General features: G+C 42.2%; 1 protein-coding gene across 3 annotated transcripts in view; it reads right to left on the bottom strand.

Annotated features, from left to right (window-relative positions):
* LOC127626728 (C-terminal-binding protein 2-like) overlaps window positions 1–20,000 on the bottom strand; it is a 94,515-nt gene that overhangs the window by 46,581 nt on the left and 27,934 nt on the right. For 2 of the 3 annotated variants that reach the window (XM_052102705.1, XM_052102704.1), the window contains exon 2: window positions 2,943–3,023. In XM_052102705.1, coding sequence (XP_051958665.1) covers window positions 2,943–3,009 — 67 coding nt within the window. In that variant the 5' untranslated portion in view covers window positions 3,010–3,023. Of the gene's footprint in view, window positions 872–2,942; window positions 3,024–20,000 lie in introns of those variants that run through there. The other variant, XM_052102703.1, reaches the window with a different exon arrangement.

Genomic DNA, 20,000 nt, shown 5'->3' with positions numbered 1-20,000 from the left:
GATACAAGTGGAGGGCGGATGACAGGATTCCAGATGAAGGCCGTTGCCGTAAAGGGAATGGGCACCTAAAGAGGCCTGTTCGGCTGAATATCTGGACACGGCAGACTCGATGCCGAAGCAAGCAGGTGAGGCAGCTCTACTGCGAATACGCTGACTGTCTGGGATCATCCTGACAGCCAGAGAATCCCTGTACAAACGGCTGATCTCATGAGCCGAGGGCGGGGGAGGAGGTGGAGGGGGCAGTGGAGGATGAGGGCCAGGAGTAGGCGCAGGAGTAGTCGCCCTAGCTTGCCCTTGATCCCAAGCAGACCTGACCCCTCCTGTGGCCAGGCCATAATAAGAGCCAGATCTGCTCAGCATGTGTTGGTTTCCTTTATAAAAGCCCTGCAGATCTTCAGGTGGCTGGGCAGATAAGGCAATGTCAAAGGGGTAGTAATCCGGAGGAGGAACGGTGCCTCGAACAGACATGACGTTCCTGACAGTTTTAGTAGAAGCAGGGCATTACCCGTTAACGTAAAACCACTGAAGAGAGTCAGCTTGCAGTTGAGCCCAAATTCAAGGCAGAGTATCAAACCTTCACCAACCCTGACTTTGGCTTCTACAGGTCCTGAATTTCCTTTGGAGTTTGAACGCAATTCCTCGCTCCGTCTGTGCCAATGCTACAGAAACTACAAGCCAAATGAACAATGGTGAGGGCAGTTGTGAGGAGGGGAAAGAGGCAGGTGTCTGATTTCTCTTCTCATGTTTCCCTGTGAAGGTGTGCGAGGGAAGGCAACATTCACCTGATCTCCTACGGACATTTTTTGACTCACTCGAGGTCACGCTATCATGTGACTTCATACTGGCAGGTAATCCTGAATAATTTAACCCTGGAAACATAAGCAAGCCCAAGAAAGAAACAAACGGGGCAAAACGGCGAACAAACACAAACTTACCAAGATATCCGACAGGATATGCACACCTTCCATCTTTGCTACTCTACACCCGGTTGGATTTGGGGTTGTGCTCATAGCCATCAAAGTGGAACTATTTGGAGAAAAGTATCACATGGCAAAGAGGATGCAAAAGGAGGGAAACCAGAGGGAGAGTGCAGTGGAGGAGGGGTTACTCTAATCCAATGGGGTTCTGGCCTCAGCAACAGAGATTAGTCCAAATAAAACCAACTTAACACCCCTATCCCCTGTGACAAACACTCAAACTCTCGTCCTGTTCCCTGTGGTCTGGAGGGCATGAGGGCACTGATATATGACTACTGGCAGGAATATAAAGAGGGGTGGCATTTATGGACAATGGGTGAATAAGTCAATAAGTGTTAATCCTCATCACAGATCTGAGCTCAGATGACACCGTTTACTCTCATGACACTCATTCAGCTCGACATGGACTGTGAAGACTGGTATTAGGGGGTGTTTATAAAGGAACCGTTCAAGCCCACCCCTCCACACCTTTTGGATCAACCCCCCCCTCAACAACTTTTGGATCAACCCCCCCCTCAACAACTTTTGGATTAACCCCCCCCCTCAAAATTTTTGGATCAACCCCCCCCTCAACAACTTTTGGATTAACCCCCCCCCTCAAAATTTTTGGATCAACCCCCCACCAACTTTTGGATCAACCCCCCAACAACTTTTGGATTACCCCCCTCAAAATTTTTGGATCAACCCCCCAACAACTTTTGGATTAACCCCCCACCAACTTTTGGATCAACCCCCCTCAAAATTTTTGGATCAACCCCCTCAACAACTTTTGGATTAACCCCCCTCAAAATTTTTGGCTCAACCCCCCAACAACTTTTGGATCAATCCCTCCCTCAACAACTTTTGGATTAACACCCCCCACCTCAAAATTTTTGGATCAACCCCCCAACAACTTTTGGATTAACCCCCCACCAACTTTTGGATCAACCCCCTCAACAACTTTTGGATTAACCCCCTCAAAAGTTTTGGATCAACCCCCTCAACAACTTTTGGATTAACACCCCCTTCAAAATTTTTGGATCAACCCCCCAACAACTTTTGGATTAACCCCCCACCAACTTTTGGATCAACCCCCCCTCAACAACTTTTGGATTAAACCCCGCCCCTCAACAACTTTTGGATCAACCCCCCAACAACTTTTGGATTAACCCCCCACCCCTAAACAACTTTTCGAACAACCCCCCACCCCACCCCACACCCAACAACTTTTGGGTCTGCAGATTCTTAGTGCAGCACTTGATACCATTGATCACAGCATCCTTACAGCTCACCGGGAACAGTTGGTAGGGATCCAAGGAACTGTTCTTAACTGGTTTAAGAAGCTTTTCGGTTACTCTTGGTCCTCTGTTACCTGTGAGATCCCCCAAGGCTCTATTCTTGTACCCATTTAGTTCTCATTATACATGCTTCCCTTTGGGTGTACCTTCACCAGCATATCGTGTGTTTCCATAGTTACACAGATGATCCTCGTGCGTTTGGACTATTGTGTGTTAGCCGGTCATCCTGGTCACCTCTGCAATACTGCCGCGGTGACCTTAACCACTATGTACTTATTATACGAGTTGTTGTAAAGAACTTACATTTAATTACATCTGTAGCCAAACGTACAAAACTGTATGTGTGCACTACAGTGCGACTTCCTGCCGCTCAAACCGTCCTCACAGGCAACCTGCCATAACAGCCGCCAGCACACGAGCCAGATGGAGCAACAGACGGACCAGCAGAGACACCACGAGACGAGAACTAAATCTTCCTGCAGACCCTCAGGACTGATGAAACGGGGCCACACATGGGACAGGCCGCAACCATCTCCAACATTATACACACTTCATCATGTTTAATTACTCTGTGTGTGATGTCACAAGCGTCTGTCTCAAGAGGGAATAAAACATGACACATTTACACTCGTGTTACTCTGCATGTGTTAGCGTGTCTCACACACACGGCGTTATAAATGATCGTCACCTTCACAGATTCTGTCGAGTCGTTGTCGCTTGACTTTGTGTTTGTTGGTCAGAGCCATAACGACCATCACCCCCACAGCACCTGCAGGAGAAACACACAAACAGCTTTAACAGATAAATGACATTCAGCTCTGCACATATGCTGCATCCGATAGAGCAGTTACAGACAGAACAAGAGGAGCAGACATGAGTCAAACACAATGAACATATCAAACTGAGTGTGTAATGACACACTGTGACCAGCAGATGTCAGTGATGAGACTCACTCACACACACACACACACACACACACACACTAAAGCAAGAGTAACAGATGCAGATCTTAAAAGGACAGTACACCCATGAATGACAATCCTCTCATCATTTAATCCCCCTCATGTCATCCCAGATGTGTATGACTTTCTTTCTTCAGCAGAACACAAATTAAGATTTTTAGAAGAATATTTCAGCTCTGTTGGTCCATACAATGCAAGTGAATGGTGACCAGAACTTTGAAGCTCCAAAAAGCACATAGATGCAACATACAATTACTCCATAAGACTCCAGTGGTTTAATCCATGTCTTCAGAAGTGATATGATAGGTGTGGGTGAGAAACAGATCAATATTTAAGTCATTTTCTACTATAAATCTACACTTTCACTTTCACTTACGACTCCAGTGGTTTAATCCATGTCTCCAGAAGTGATATGATAGGTGGGGGTGAGAAACAGATCAATATTCAAGTCTTTTTTTACTTTAAATTTCCACTTTGACATTCTTCTTTTGTTTTTGTCTATTTGCGTTCTTTGTGCATATCGTAAATTACTGGGCAAGGAGGTGAGTTTAAAGTGAAAAAGGACTTAAATATTGATGTTTCTCACCCACACCTATCATATCACTTCTGAAGACATGGATTAAACCACTGGAGTCATATGTGAAAGTGAAAGTGTAGATTTATAGTAGAAAATGACTTAAATATTGATCTGTTTCTCACTCACACCTATCATATCACTTCTGAAGACATGGATTAAACCAATAGAGTCTTATGTGAAAGTGAAAGTGTAGATTTATAGTAGAAAATGACTTAAATATTGATCTGTGTCTCACCCACACCTATCATATCACTTCTGAAGACATGGATTAAACCACTGGAGTCTTATGTGAAAGTGAAAGTGGAGATTTATAGTAGAAAATGACTTAAATATTGATCTGTTTCTCACCCACACCTATCATATCACTTCTGAAGACATGGATTAAACCACTGGAGTCTTATGTGAAAGTGAAAGTGGAGATTTATAGTAGAAAATGACTTAAATATTGATCTGTTTCTCACCCACACCTATCATATCACTTCTGAAGACATGGATTAAACCACTGGAGTCTTATGTGAAAGTGAAAGTGGAGATTTATAGTACAAAATGACTTAAATATTGATCTGTTTCTCACTCACACCTATCATATCACTACTGAAGACATGGATTAAACCACTGGAGTCATATGTGAAAGTGAAAGTGGAGATTTATAGTAGAAAATGACTTAAATATTGATCTGTTTCTTACCCACACCTATCATATCACTTCTGAAGACATGGATTAAACCACTGGAGTCTTATGTGAAAGTGAAAGTGTAGATTTATAGTACAAAATGACTTAAATATTGATCTTTTTCTCACCCTCACCTATCATATCACTACTGAAGACATGGATTAAACCACTGGAGTCATATGTGAAAGTGAAAGTGTACATTTATAGTAGAAAATGACTTAAATATTGATCTTTTTCTCACTCTCACCTATCATATCACTACTGAAGACATGGATTAAACCACTGGAGTCTTATGTGAAAGTGAAAGTGTAGATTTATAGTACAAAATGACTTAAATATTGATCTTTTTCTCACCCTCACCTATCATATCACTTCTGAAGACATGGATTAAACCACTGGAGTCATATGTGAAAGTGAAAGTGTAGATTTATAGTACAAAATGACTTAAATATTGATCTTTTTCTCACCCTCACCTATCATATCACTTCTGAAGACATGGATTAAACCACTGGAGTCTTATGTGAAAGTGAAAGTGGAGATTTATAGTACAAAATGACTTAAATATTGATCTGTTTCTCACCCACACCTATCATATCACTTCTGAAGACATGGTTAAAACCACTGGAGTCGTAAGTGAAAGTGAAAGTGTAGATTTATAGTAGAAAATGACTTAAATATTGATCTGTTTCTCACCCACACCTATCATATCACTTCTGAAGACTTGGATTAAACCACTGGAGTCATATGTGAAAGTGAAAGTGTAGATTTATAGTAGAAAATGACTTAAATATTGATCTGTTTCTCACTCACACCTAACATATCACTTCTGAAGACATGGATAAAACTACTGGAGTCATATGTGAAAGTGAAAGTGTAGATTTATAGTAGAAAATGACTTAAATATTGATCTGTTTCTCACCCACACCTATCATATCACTTCTGAAGACATGGATTAAACCACTGGAGTCATATGTGAAAGTGTAGATTTATAGTAGAAAATTACTTAAATATTGATCTTTTTCTCACCCTCACCTATCATATCACTTCTGAAGACATGGATAAAACCACTGGAGTCATATGTGAAAGTGAAAGTGGAGATTTATAGTCCAAAATTACTTCAATATTGATCTGTTTCTCACCCACACCTATCATATCACTTCTGAAGACATGGATTAAACCACTGGAGTCTTATGTGAAAGTGAAAGTGGAGATTTATAGTACAAAATGACTTAAAAATTGATCTGTTTCTCACCCTCACCTATCATATCACTTCTGAGGACATGGATTAAACCAATAGAGTCTTATGTGAAAGTGAAAGTGGAGATTTATAATACAAAATGACTTAAATATTGATCTGTTTCTCACCCACACCTATCATATCACTTCTGAAGACATGGATTAAACCACTGGAGTCATATGTGAAAGTGAAAGTGGAGATTTATAGTAGAAAATGACTTAAATATTGATCTGTTTCTCACCCACACCTATCATATCACTTCTGAAGACATGGATTAAACCACTGGAGTCATATGTGAAAGTGAAAGTGGAGATTTATAATACAAAATGACTTAAATATTGATCTGTTTCTCACCCTCACCTATCATATCACTTCTGAAGACATGGATTAAACACTGGAGTCTTATGTGAAAGTGAAAGTGGAGATTTGTAGTACAAAATGACTTAAATATTGATCTGTTTCTCACTCACACCTATCATATCACTTCTGAAGACATGGATTAAACCACTGGAGTCTTACGTGAAAGTGGAGATTTATAGTACAAAATGACTTAAATATTGATCTGTTTCTCACCCACACCTATCATATCACTTCTGAAGACATGGATTAAACCAATAGAGTCTTATGTGAAAGTGAAAGTGGAGATTTATAGTAGAAAATGACTTAAATATTGATCTGTTTCTCACCCTCACCTATCATATCATTTCTGAAGACATGGATTAAACCAATAGAGTCTTATGTGAAAGTGAAAGTGTAGATTTATAGTACAAAATGACTTAAATATTGATCTGTTTCTCACCCACACCTATCATATCACTTCTGAAGACATGGATAAAACCACTGGAGTCTTATGTGAAAGTGAAAGTGTAGATTTATAGTATAAAATGACTTAAATATTGATCTGTTTCTCACCCACACCTATCATATCACTTCTGAAGACATGGATTAAACCAATAGAGTCTTATGTGAAAGTGAAAGTGGAGATTTATAGTACAAAATGACTTAAATATTGATCTGTTTCTCACCCACACCTATCATATCACTTCTGAAGACATGGATTAAACCACTGGAGTCTTATGGAGTACTTTTATGCTGCATCTATGTGCTTTTTGGAGCTTCAAAGTTCCGGTCACCATTCACTTGCATTGTATGGACCAACAGAGCTGAAATATTCTTATAAAAATCTTCATTTGTGTTCTGCAGAAGAAAGAAAGTCACATCTGGGATGACATGAGGGCGAGTAAATGATGAGAGGATTGAAATTAGCTATTTACTTTATTAGTTCATCTGCATTTCATTTATATACAAATGAGTATTTAAAACTTCTATCTCAGACAAAGTTTCTCTATTATTTATCTTCCATTTAAGCAGTAACACACAATTGTGATGTTGTTGTGAATATGAGCATGATCATGTTATTATTGATAAAGAGAAATGCTCTGAAAGTGTCAGTGAGTTAAAGTGTTACACTCTTACAGTCAAACTACCACTGATAGTGACTGAACATTTACCTGATCAGCTGTGTGTGTGTGAGTGTGTGTGTGTGTGTGAGTGTGTGTGTGTGTGTGTGTGTGTGTGTGTGTGTGAGTATATTGTGTGTGTATTGTGTATAGTGTGTGTGCGCGCGTGTGTGTGTGTGTGTGTGTGTGTGTGTGTGTATGTGTGTGTGTGCATTATGCGTTCTGTTCTCTCTCATTAAGGTCGTGGTGTTCACCGGTGGCCTCTATTTGAACTCAGAAGGTCACGGGTTCAACACGCCTCACACACAGAACAGTCCCGTCACGCAACAGAGTTTATTCTCCAGACTGGCACAAATCCAGCTTACAGCATTCCCAGAATGCCTGCCAGGTGGTGTTCCATTATATTTCTTTTCAGCTCTCACTGAAACACTTCACAAACACACACACACACACACACACACACACACAATACAAACACACACACACACACACACACACACACACACACACACACACACACACACACACACACACACACACACTCACTCACACACACACAAGTGAACTGAAGGGGAGTTTTATAGGCCTGAGCCCGTCTCAATATAAAACATCTCTTCTCTATCAGACAATGTTCAGTCACAGAGAGCGTGGTGGGGAACGGGGGGATGGGCCGCGAAAACACGATGCAATGATCAGTTCCACTCAGACATGAGATATCTGCAGCGGAGCGAGTGGAATTAACCTCACACACCACATGAAGACTGAATAACTCCGGGTCGGAGAGGGAAATAAAGTCACCTCACATTTCTATCTTGTCCCATTAAAGAGACCCCCCCCCTCGTCTCAATGGACATAAAACCGCCATCCACCCGCTGATTTATCGACCCGTCCCAGCCATCGCTACGCCTCCAATTAATTTTTTTGTTCCTCTCGGTCTCTGGGCTGTAAATGTAATGAGATTGCAGCACATGAAACTGCTGATTCAGTTCATGTTCAATCCACTGGACAGTAATGCAGCGTGTGTCAGTGATGTCATCACTCACTGCTGAACACCTGACTGCAGGATATGACATCATTTCCTCTGAGGAGAGACGCTCGACTGTCTGCGGCCGGTGTTTCAGTTAAAACCAAACATCAACCTAGAACACACCCTGACAACCAGCCAGCCAATCAGATCAAACTTGCCAGATCAAGAAAGTGCCTGTCACTCAACTCAGGTCACGCCCTCATCACAGTTTTATAGCTTTATTTCTGGGGTCGTGCATTGATGCCGAATATCACGATTTGATTTAGATTAATTTGTGTATATTTCAGTTCTTATCACTCAGACTTTATATATAAGCTAGTAAGATTAGTTTGATCGAAATCAAAAAGTAATTGGCCCGGTTGCTAGGGAGGGTAGAGTCACACGGGATAACCAAATAGGCCCGGTTGCTAGGGAGGGTAGAGTCACACGGGATAACCAAATTGGCCCGGTTGCTAGGAAGGGTAGAGTCACATGGGATAACCAAATTAGCCTGGTTGCTAGGGAGGGTAGAGTCACATGGGGTAACCAAATTGGCCCGGTTGCTAGGAAGGGTAGAGTCACATGGGATAACCAAATTAGCCTGGTTGCTAGGGAGGGTAGAGTCACATGGGATAACCAAATTGGCCCGGTTGCTAGGGAGGGTAGAGTCACACGGGATAACCAAATAGGCCCGGTTGCTAGGGAGGGTAGAGTCACACGGGATAACCAAATTGGCCCGGTTGCTAGGAAGGGTAGAGTCACATGGGATAACCAAATTAGCCTGGTTGCTAGGGAGGGTAGAGTCACATGGGGTAACCAAATTGGCCCGATTGCTAGGGAGGGTAGAGTCACATGAGGTAACCAAATTGGCCCGGTTGCTAGGGAGGGTAGAGTCACATGGTGTAACCAAATTGGCCCAGTTGCTAGGGAGGATAGTCACATGGGGTAACCAAATTAGCCCGGTTGCTAGGGAGGGTAGAGTCACATGGGGTAACCAAATTAGCCCGGTTGCTAGGGAGGGTAGAGTCACATGGGGTAACCAAATTGGCCCGGTTGCTAGGGAGGGTAGAGTCACATGAGGTAACCAAATTGGCCCGGTTGCTAGGAAGGGTAGAGTCACATGGGATAACCAAATTAGCCCGGTTGCTAGGGAGGGTAGAGTCACATGAGGTAACCAAATTAGCCCGGTTGCTAGGGAGGGTAGAGTCACATGGGGTAACCAAATTGGCCCGGTTGCTAGGGAGGGTAGAGTCACATGAGGTAACAAAATTGGCCTGGTTGCTAGGGAGGGTAGAGTCACATGAGGTAACAAAATTGGCCCGGTTGCTAGGGAGGGTAGAGTCACATGGGGTAACCTCCTCGTGGTCGCTATAATGTGGTTCTCGCTCTCGGTGGGGCGTGTGGTGAGTTGTGCGTGGATACTGCGGAGAATAGCGTGAAGCCTCCACACAAGCATCGTCTCCACGGTAACGTGCTCAACAAGTTACGTGATAAGATGCACGTGAGAGGGGATGCTGGGTAATTTAGGGGAGAGGGGATGCTGGGTAATTTAATATCCCATTACGCGTGTCTGACAACCTAAACAACTGTATGAAATAAGAGCCACCGAAGGTCCCAGCAGCCCTCGGGAGAAAGAGATCCAGTTGAAGAGATTAGACATGTTTTTAAAAATGTGTAAAAACATTTTTAGTGCTAATGAACATGTATTAAGAAAGTAAATAGCAGGGGTTTTATCAAATATCGATATATTGATCGGCATGTTATTTTATTAATACATTTGAGGCATCGATGTATTAACAATCGCCCAATATTTAAATTAGAAGCCTAATTAGTGTGCTGTTGCATTCCATTCAATGTAGTCTGATGTAATCGCTTTGGGAGACCACTAGGGGGCGACTTCACATTCACTGAAGCCAGTCGCTGCATCTCACACACACACTACGAGCTGATGGCAGTGCAAAGTTACCATCAAAGTAAGTTGATGAGTTTTGCAGATTAGTGTATGAAACCGTTGTCACTGCGCAAACTGAATGATTAGAAACGGCGATGTTTATTATGAAATGTCTCTGTATGTGGTCTTTCATTCAAGCTGTCAAACAACAAAGTCATAATTGTCTCTTACGAAGTAATGAGAGAGAGAGTCTGTCTAGGGATGCAAGAGTGCGCCTCATTCAATTTAAGATAATTCATCCGTAAAACAGTTAAAGGATGGGCAAGGAGGAGGCGAGAACCGGCTTGTCAATATAAATTATATTTAATTAATCTTAAACCAAAAGCACAAACACACACATGACGGACATGCCCGTAATTCTCTCTCTCTTGAACCATCGTCACCGGCCGCCTTTATCCCTCGCGCGCCTCATCATGCCGATTGGGGACAGAGCGCACGATATTCCGACCCGGCCCCGCCCCCCTCTGCTCCACACTCCTCCCGCCGTTATCTCAGGCCAGGGTGCCACCGGCATGACGTACACCCCCCTCTATCCCTGGGGCGGGGTGTAGCTTGCATCCCGCGTGGTCATCCCCGCCTTCCTCGCCCTGGGAGGGGAAGGAGGGGAAAAAAAACAACAACAACAACAACAAAAAAATAGGCGAGGGAAAAGGCCAACACGGTGCCAGAGAGAGGAGAGAGAGAAAAAGCTCACCCACCGGTTCTCTGATGTACCGTCACGTGGTCCTCAAACACTCCTCCACACTCAGGTGGACGACAGTCGCTCCAACCTCGGGTGAACCGGAGTCAAACCTTCGACCCCCAGCGGGCAGAACGCCCCTCCGCTTTTCTGGCAGCAAATGGGGACACTCCTCCGCCCCTGGCAGCGGCCCTACCACTCCAGGTGATCGGGGAGTTACCTCCCTCCTCCCCTCGTGGACGGCGGTCACCCTCGACCCCTCCGCGTCTCTGGGGATGGCAGGGCACTCCTCCGCCCCCGGCAGCGGCGGTCGGGGTATCCAGTCCCCACTTGCCCTGCGGACGACGGCCGTTCCCCGCATCCGGGCGGTCAGGCTACTCCGTCACCCGGCAGATGGCAGCGGCGCTCCCCTGGGTGGACGGCAGTGTCGAGGACTCTGCGACGGGCATCCCTCCTCCTTCCCGGGCTTCGGCACCAATGTAAAACTGTTAAAGGATGGGCAAGGAGGCCCATCTCGAACCATCATCACTGGCCGCCTTTATCCCTCGCGCGCCTCATCAGGCCGATTGGGGACAGGGCGCACAATATTCCGACCCCGCCCCCCTCCGCTCCACAGCATCATTTTTATTGGACTCCCTCTAGATTGTATTGGCTTGCCCTTAAAGACACACCTCCTTGCGGGTATGCCAGTTGGAGCATGGGGACATAGCTCATGTTTTTTAGCACCGTACTAATATTCAAGAGTATTGGTCGAAGGTTCACAATTCATATTTAAAGTGTGATTGCAAATCATTACCAATCTTGGGTACTCATGGATGTAATCTGGATTACATAATTAGATTACAAAACTCAAGTACATGTGATTAGATTACATTTAAAGTTACTTTTTATAGATTACATATAGATTACAGTATATATCAGTCTTGACTTCAGAAGCGCACAACAATAATCTCCCAAAGCTACCCATGGATTCTTCTGCAGCATCTTTATTTCTTACAGACGTCTTGAAGGAAAATATCATGTGCAATTTATGGCAACATCATATTCTTAAGGTCAAAGCGCAGATGAGTTCTTAGAGAAATGACATCCTTAATGGAAAACTAGCATTACATAAAAATCACTCAAGACTTCCACAAACATCACGACTGTTATTCAACTCGCCCCCGCGCACATGAATATAAAGCTGGTCTGAGACGAGCGTGTTTTTATGGTTGTGTGTGTGGCACTGTTGTGTAATACACAGCTGCCGTGAAGAAAACACAGCATTCATGGAGTGTCTAGAATAATCTGGATTGAGACGGGGGGGATCAGTGAGCTGCTCGGATTGTAACATGAATAACAAAAGCAACAAAAGTAGTGTTTGTGTGTTGAGACGATTTTAAACTCTCCACTGCGGCCCATCGGCCGACACAAGCCCCTCAGGAAATCCCTCGCCACACACAGTAAGAGATACAGTGGGGTTTTATGAAACAGGAAATGCAGAGTGACATTTAAATAGTCAGGAATGATTTTGCACACTGTAATTTAAATCTGAGAGAGACACATGCTCTTGAAGACCTCTGTAAATGTCAGGTGCCGTCACACGCATCACTGAAAACGGCTCTTTCAGAAACTCTGCAGAGCAAATAAATTACATATATGTCCGTTTCTGCCGCTTTACATTGACAGGAGAGAGACACAGAGAGTAAAACCCGGCGCGCTGAATTTACACAACACAATTACACAAAACAAATATCTGCAAAATGAGCAGAAAACAGCCAATCACATTATCTTCCCAGCTCTTAAAAACATCATGTGTAGGGAGGCTGGGCATCTCAGTGACACTCGTGAGTTTGAATCCAGGACATGCTGAGTGACTACAGTCAGGTCTTCTAAGACACTAATTTGTCCCGGTTGCTAGGGAGGGTAGAGTCACATGGGGTAACCAAATTGTCCCGGTTGCTAGGGAGGGTAGAGTCACATGGGGTAACCTCCTCGTGGTGGTGATTAGTGGTTCTCTCAATGGGGCGTGTGGTGAGTTGTGTGTGGATCGTGGAGAGTAGCATAAGTCTCCACATGCTGTGAGTCTCCGCGGTGTCATGCACAACACGTCACGTGATCAGATGCGCCGATTGATGGTCGGAGGCAAATGAGGTCGGAGGCAACTGGAGGCAAATGAGATTTGTCCTCCGCCACCCGGATTGAGGCGAGTAACCGTTATAATTTTTTTAATTGGTCAAATTCAGTATTAAGCAGTGATTGTGTAGTATAGTGATGGAGTATTCAGCGGTGATTGTGTAGTATAGTGATGGAGTATTCAGCAGTGATTGTGTAGTATAGTGGTGGAGTATTCAGCAGTGATTGTGTAGTATAGTGATGGAGTATTCAGCAGTGATTGTGTAGTATAGTGATGGAGTATTCAGAGGTGATTGTGTAGTATAGTGATGGAGTATTCAGCGGTGATTGTGTAGTACAGTGATGGAGTATTCAGCGGTGATTGTGTAGTATAGTGATGGAGTGTTCAGCAGTGATTGTGTAGTATAGTGATGGAGTATTCAGCAGTGATTGTGTAGTATAGTGATGGAGTATTCAGCGGTGATTGTGTAGTATAGTGATGGAGTATTCAGAGGTGATTGTGTAGTATAGTGATGGAGTATTCAGCAGTGATTGTGTAGTATAGTGATGGAGTATTCAGAGGTGATTGTGTAGTATAGTGGTGGAGTATTCAGCGGTGATTGTGTAGTATAGTGGTGGAGTATTCAGCGGTGATTGTGTAGTATAGTGATGGAGTATTCAGCAGTGATTGTGTAGTATAGTGGCGGTGTATTCAGCAGTGATTGTGTAGTATAGTGATGGAGTATTCAGCAGTGATTGTGTAGTATAGTGATGGAGTATTCAGCTGTGATTGTGTAGTATAGTGGTGGAGTATTGGGCAGTGATTGTGTAGTATAGTGATGGAGAGTATTCAGCAGTGATTGTGGAGTATAGTGATGGAGTATTCAGCAGTGATTGTGTAGTATAGTGATGGAGTATTCAGCAGTGATTGTGTAGTATAGTGATGGAGTATTCAGCAGTGATTGTGTAGTATAGTGATGGAGTATTCAGCAGTGATTGTGTAGTATAGTGGTGGAGTAATCAGCAGTGATTGTGTAGTATAGTGATGGAGTATTCAGAGGTGATTGTGTAGTATAGTGATAAAGTATTCAGCAGTGATTGTGTAGTATAGTGATGGAGTATTCAGCAGTGATTGTGTAGTATAGTGGTGGAGTATTCAGCAGTGATTGTGTAGTATAGTGATGGAGTGTTCAGCGGTGATTGTGTAGTATAGTGATGGAGTGTTCAGCGGTGATTGTGTAGTATAGTGATGGAGTGTTCAGCGGTGATTGTGTAGTATAGTGATGGAGTATTCAGCGGTGATTGTGTAGTATAGTGATGGAGTATTCAGCAGTGATTGTGTAGTATAGTGATGGAGTGTTCAGCAGTGATTGTGTAGTATAGTGATGGAGTGTTCAGCAGTGATTGTGTAGTATAGTGATGGAGTATTCAGCAGTGATTGTGTAGTATAGTGATGGAGTGTTCAGCAGTGATTGTGTAGTATAGTGATGGAGTATTCAGCAGTGATTGTGTAGTATAGTGATGGAGTATTCAGCAGTGATTGTGTAGTATAGTGATGGAGTATTCAGCAGTGATTGTGTAGTACAGTGATGGAGTATTCAGCGGTGATTGTGTAGTACAGTGATGGAGTATTCAGCGGTGATTGTGTAGTACAGTGATGGAGTATTCAGCAGTGATTGTGTAGTACAGTGATGGAGTATTCAGCGGTGATTGTGTAGTATAGTGATGGAGTATTCAGCAGTGATTGTGTAGTATAGTGATGGAGTATTCAGCGGTGATTGTGTAGTATAGTGATGGAGTATTCAGCGGTGATTGTGTAGTATAGTGATGGAGTATTCAGCAGTGATTGTGTAGTATAGTGATGGAGTATTCAGCAGTGATTGTGTAGTATAGTGATGGAGTATTCAGCAGTGATTGTGTAGTATAGTGATGGAGTATTCAGCAGTGATTGTGTAGTATAGTGATGGAGTATTCAGCAGTGATTGTGTAGTATAGTGATGGAGTATTCAGCAGTGATTGTGTAGTATAGTGATGGAGTATTCAGCAGTGATTGTGTAGTATAGTGATGGAGTATTCAGCGGTGATTGTGTAGTATAGTGATGGAGTATTCAGCAGTGATTGTGTAGTATAGTGATGGAGTATTCAGCAGTGATTGTGTAGTATAGTGATGGAGTATTCAGCAGTGATTGTGTAGTATAGTGATGGAGTATTCAGCGGTGATTGTGTAGTATAGTGATGGAGTATTCAGCAGTGATTGTGTAGTATAGTGATGGAGTATTCAGCGGTGATTGTGTAGTATAGTGATGGAGTATTCAGCGGTGATTGTGTAGTATAGTGATGGAGTATTCAGCAGTGATTGTGTAGTATAGTGATGGAGTATTCAGTGGTGATTGTGTAGTATAGTGATGGAGTATTCAGCGGTGATTGTGTAGTATAGTGATGGAGCATTCAGCAGTGATTGTGTAGTATAGTGATGGAGTATTCAGCAGTGATTGTGTAGTATAGTGATGGAGTATTCAGCAGTGATTGTGTAGTATAGTGATGGAGTATTCAGCAGTGATTGTGTAGTATAGTGATGGAGTATTCAGCAGTGATTGTGTAGTATAGTGATGGAGTATTCAGCAGTGATTGTGTAGTATAGTGATGGAGTATTCAGCAGTGATTGTGTAGTATAGTGATGGAGTATTCAGCAGTGATTGTGTAGTATAGTGGTGGAGTATTCAGCAGTGATTGTGTAGTATAGTGATGGAGTATTCAGCAGTGATTGTGTAGTATAGTGATGGAGTATTCAGCAGTGATTGTGTAGTATAGTGATGGAGTATTCAGCAGTGATTGTGTAGTATAGTGATGGAGTATTCAGCAGTGATTGTGTAGTATAGTGATGGAGTATTCAGCAGTGATTGTGTAGTATAGTGATGGAGTATTCAGCAGTGATTGTGTAGTATAGTGATGGAGTATTCAGCAGTGATTGTGTAGTATAGTGATGGAGTATTCAGCAGTGATTGTGTAGTATAGTGATGGAGTATTCAGCAGTGATTGTGTAGTATAGTGATGGAGTATTCAGCAGTGATTGTGTAGTATAGTGATGGAGTATTCAGCAGTGATTGTGTAGTATAGTGATGGAGTATTCAGCAGTGATTGTGTAGTATAGTGATGGAGTATTCAGCAGTGATTGTGTAGTATAGTGATGGAGTATTCAGCAGTGATTGTGTAGTATAGTGATGGAGTATTCAGCAGTGATTGTGTAGTATAGTGATGGAGTATTCAGCAGTGATTGTGTAGTATAGTGATGGAGTATTCAGCAGTGATTGTGTAGTATAGTGATGGAGTATTCAGCAGTGATTGTGTAGTATAGTGATGGAGTATTCAGCAGTGATTGTGTAGTAGTATAGTGATGGAGTATTCAGCAGTGATTGTGTAGTATAGTGATGGAGTATTCAGCAGTGATTGTGTAGTATAGTGATGGAGTATTCAGCAGTGATTGTGTAGTATAGTGGTGGAGTGTTCAGCAGTGATTGTGTAGTATAGTGGTGGAGTATTCAGCAGTGATTGTGTAGTATAGTGATGGAGTGTTCAGCAGTGATTGTGTAGTATAGTGATGGAGTATTCAGCGGTGATTGTGTAGTATAGTGGTGGAGTATTCAGCAGTGATTGTGTAGAATAGTGATGGAGTGTTCAGCAGTGATTGTGTAGTATAGTGATGGAGTATTCAGCGGTGATTGTGTAGTATAGTGATGGAGTATTCAGCGGTGATTGTGTAGTATAGTGATGGAGTATTCAGCAGTGATTGTGTAGTATAGTGATGGAGTATTCAGCAGTGATTGTGTAGTGTAGTGATGGAGTATTCAGCAGTGATTGTGTAGTATAGTGATGGAGTATTCAGCAGTGATTGTGTAGTATAGTGATGGAGTATTCAGCAGTGATTGTGTAGTATAGTGATGGAGTATTCAGCAGTGATTGTGTAGTATAGTGATGGAGTATTCAGCAGTGATTGTGTAGTATAGTGATGGAGTATTCAGCAGTGATTGTGTAGTATAGCGGAGGAGTATTCAGCAGTGATTGTGTAGTATAGTGGTATAGCACAAAACATGTGGTAGGTATTACCAATGTACACCCAAAACATGGTTTGCCAAGGTACATCTAAAGAAATGTACTATTCCCAAAGTAACCCGCCAAAAAACTTGTATTACCACATTATGTCCAAATAAGATTGTGTGTTCCTGTCTCTCAAGACAGATTCAGATTGTCTCCACACACGTGTTCCTCGCCGTCTATCAGTGCTTTAATAACAATCGTTCTCTCTCTCCTGCTGTGTGCAGATGTTCCTGCTGTCCTCCGTCACCCTGATCAGTAACTCTTTATATCCTCAAAGCTTGTGTTGTGTGTTTACTGCAGACTTCAGTTCTGCAATCAGGCACTGACAAATGAACATGAATGAAAATAAGATTTTATAGATGTCAGATTAAACTCGATCTCAGCCAGTGTGGAGAATAAATCAGATGGTGCGACTGACGGTCTGTTCAGATCTGACACGGCTGTTATTCACTGCACAACAACATACTGGAGTTACAGCCGGACACGGAATGGAGGTGTTGCCACAGATACGGTTCAGCGACCATGCTCTCGTTGTCGCAGCGAGGGGCTCTTATGTTCCTGCGCCGAGATTGAGGGGTCACCATCTGTCCAGACTGCATGGGCTGCAGGAGTGTGTGTGTGTGTGTGTGTGGATTCTACAGTGACTGTCAGCCATCGGATCTCACAATCAAACAAACATTTATTCAGAGTTTCACACTCAATCATGCAGACTTTTGACACGAGACTTCATCTGATCTGTGAGTTTGAGCAGGACGCTCGTTGCAGAAGAAACATTCAGACCAATTCAAATACATACACTAAAGTCAGACACATACTCGACTCAAGTGCACAAACAATCAAGGTGACCAGCTTTTTCTGGAAGTCCAACAAACTCAGAAATAACAGTGTTATCTACACATATAGCCAAGTTCAACAAGCTTGCATTTTTAAGTGAAAGGGGTCATGAAACGGAGAATCAAATTGACCTTGATATTTAGACATATAAGTGGCAACTTTATTACAATATAAGTTTCAGAACTCAAAACTTCCTCCCTAGTCTAAAAAGAGCATTTATAGTTACAACCCTCATTTTAAAATCTGTGTGTTCGTGACGTCACACCGCATTGCTCATTTACACATTGCACAGCATGTGTCATCGCACACTTGGCCCCGCCCACTTTCGCTCAGTTCATTCACAGAGAGAGAGAGAGATGGAGGAGGACAGACGGGCCTTGTGTGGCTAACTATCCCTGAACACTAAAAGGGACCCATCAGGACTACTTTGAATGATTTTTGCACATAAACATGCACTAGACGGACATCTTTGACCATTGTTATGTATCTGCCGGTTGTTGTGCTTCCCGTTGTTTTGAGCACAAACTCATCCTGCAGGCATTCTTTCGCTAATCGGCACCATTTTTAATTGTTGGTGTATGTAAACATGCACTAGATAGAGATCTTTGACCGTTTTGATGCGTTTCAATAAATAAGGGTAAAAAGTATTAAAATATTTTTTTAAATATTCAAACAATTAAGTAAAATAGATCTGAACGTTTTTAATTCCCTTTCAGTTTTTTAGTTATTTTCAAAGCTCAGAACAAATCACAATAGCATTACTACTATTAAATACTTCAACTGATTATATATATATATATATATAATTTTTTTAAAACATAATTCTTATATATTTAATTAAAATTAAATATATATATTTTTAATAGTATTTAATTATTAGTTAAATTTAATTACTTTGGGTCAACATATGTTGTTTTAAATGTGCTTTAGAAATAAACTTACTATGCCAATTAATTTATATTTTTAACTATAAACACAACTAGAATTTGCTGGTCCAGGATGAGATATCTGCTTCTGTGAGAATGCGAAACCGAAAATTCTGGACACGCTGGCCCAAAACCGAAAATGATGATTTTGAATTAGACTTTGTCTAATTAAATTGGAAATATTATTATTATGTGCTCTAAATAAGCAGATGCACATGAACACAGTTTATCTTCCCTACAAGCCGCACAGTCATAATAAATGTATAATATACATCATAAATATTGTCATTTTGCAAACATGCAGCATTAACCTTGAGACTGATCTCAAGTCAGAGGAATAAAGGAGAGCATGTTTCACACGGACAGACACACAAAACCTGAAGGATGAAGTCATTAAATATGCTGATTATATGTAGTAATTGCATTTCTCTTAACACCGCTGTCATACGTTCACAATAGAGTTTCTCTTCTTTTACATCCCACTAGAGACGCACTTTAGGAGCATATTTTTGCCTTTGAATCATCCTTGGAAGATTATGTGAATACAAATTCTTGGGTGCATAATTAATGAGTTCAGTTAAAGTTGGATTATGTATGATGGTAATATTAGGCGTTATCACAGTCTCACTGGTTACTTTGAATCAGTAATATCTTAATTTGTTACAAAAAAACGAATATATGCGTTATAAAGAATATTTGGCGCTATATTTACATGATATATCATCACGAGGTAAAGTCATGTCACACGGTAAAGTCATGTCACACGGTAAAGTCATGTCACACGGTAAAGACATGTCACGCGGTAAAGTCATGTCACGCGGTAAAGACATGTCACGCGGTAAAGTCATGTCACGCGGTAAAGTCATGTCACGCGGTAAAGACATGTCACGCGGTAAAGACATGTCACGCGGTAAAGACAAGTCACGCGGTAAAGACAAGTCAAGCGGTAAAGACAAGTCACGCGGTAAAGACATGTCACGCGGTAAAGACAAGTCACACGGTAAAGTCATGTCACGCGGTAAAGACATGTCACGCGGTAAAGACATGTCACGCGGTAAAGACAAGTCACACGGTAAAGACAAGTCACACGGTAAAGACAAGTCACACGGTAAAGTCATGTCACACGGTAAAGTCATGTCACACGGTAAAGACATGTCACGCGGTAAAGTCATGTCACACGGTAAAGACATGTCACGCGGTAAAGACAAGTCACGCGGTAAAGACAAGCCACGCGGTAAAGTCATGTCACACGG

Source organism: Xyrauchen texanus, chromosome 33 (assembly GCF_025860055.1).
Source record: "Xyrauchen texanus isolate HMW12.3.18 chromosome 33, RBS_HiC_50CHRs, whole genome shotgun sequence".
Lineage (NCBI taxonomy): Eukaryota > Metazoa > Chordata > Actinopteri > Cypriniformes > Catostomidae > Xyrauchen > Xyrauchen texanus.
Note: the sequence above shows the minus strand (reverse complement) of the source record. Positions and strands in the feature narration are given on the sequence as shown.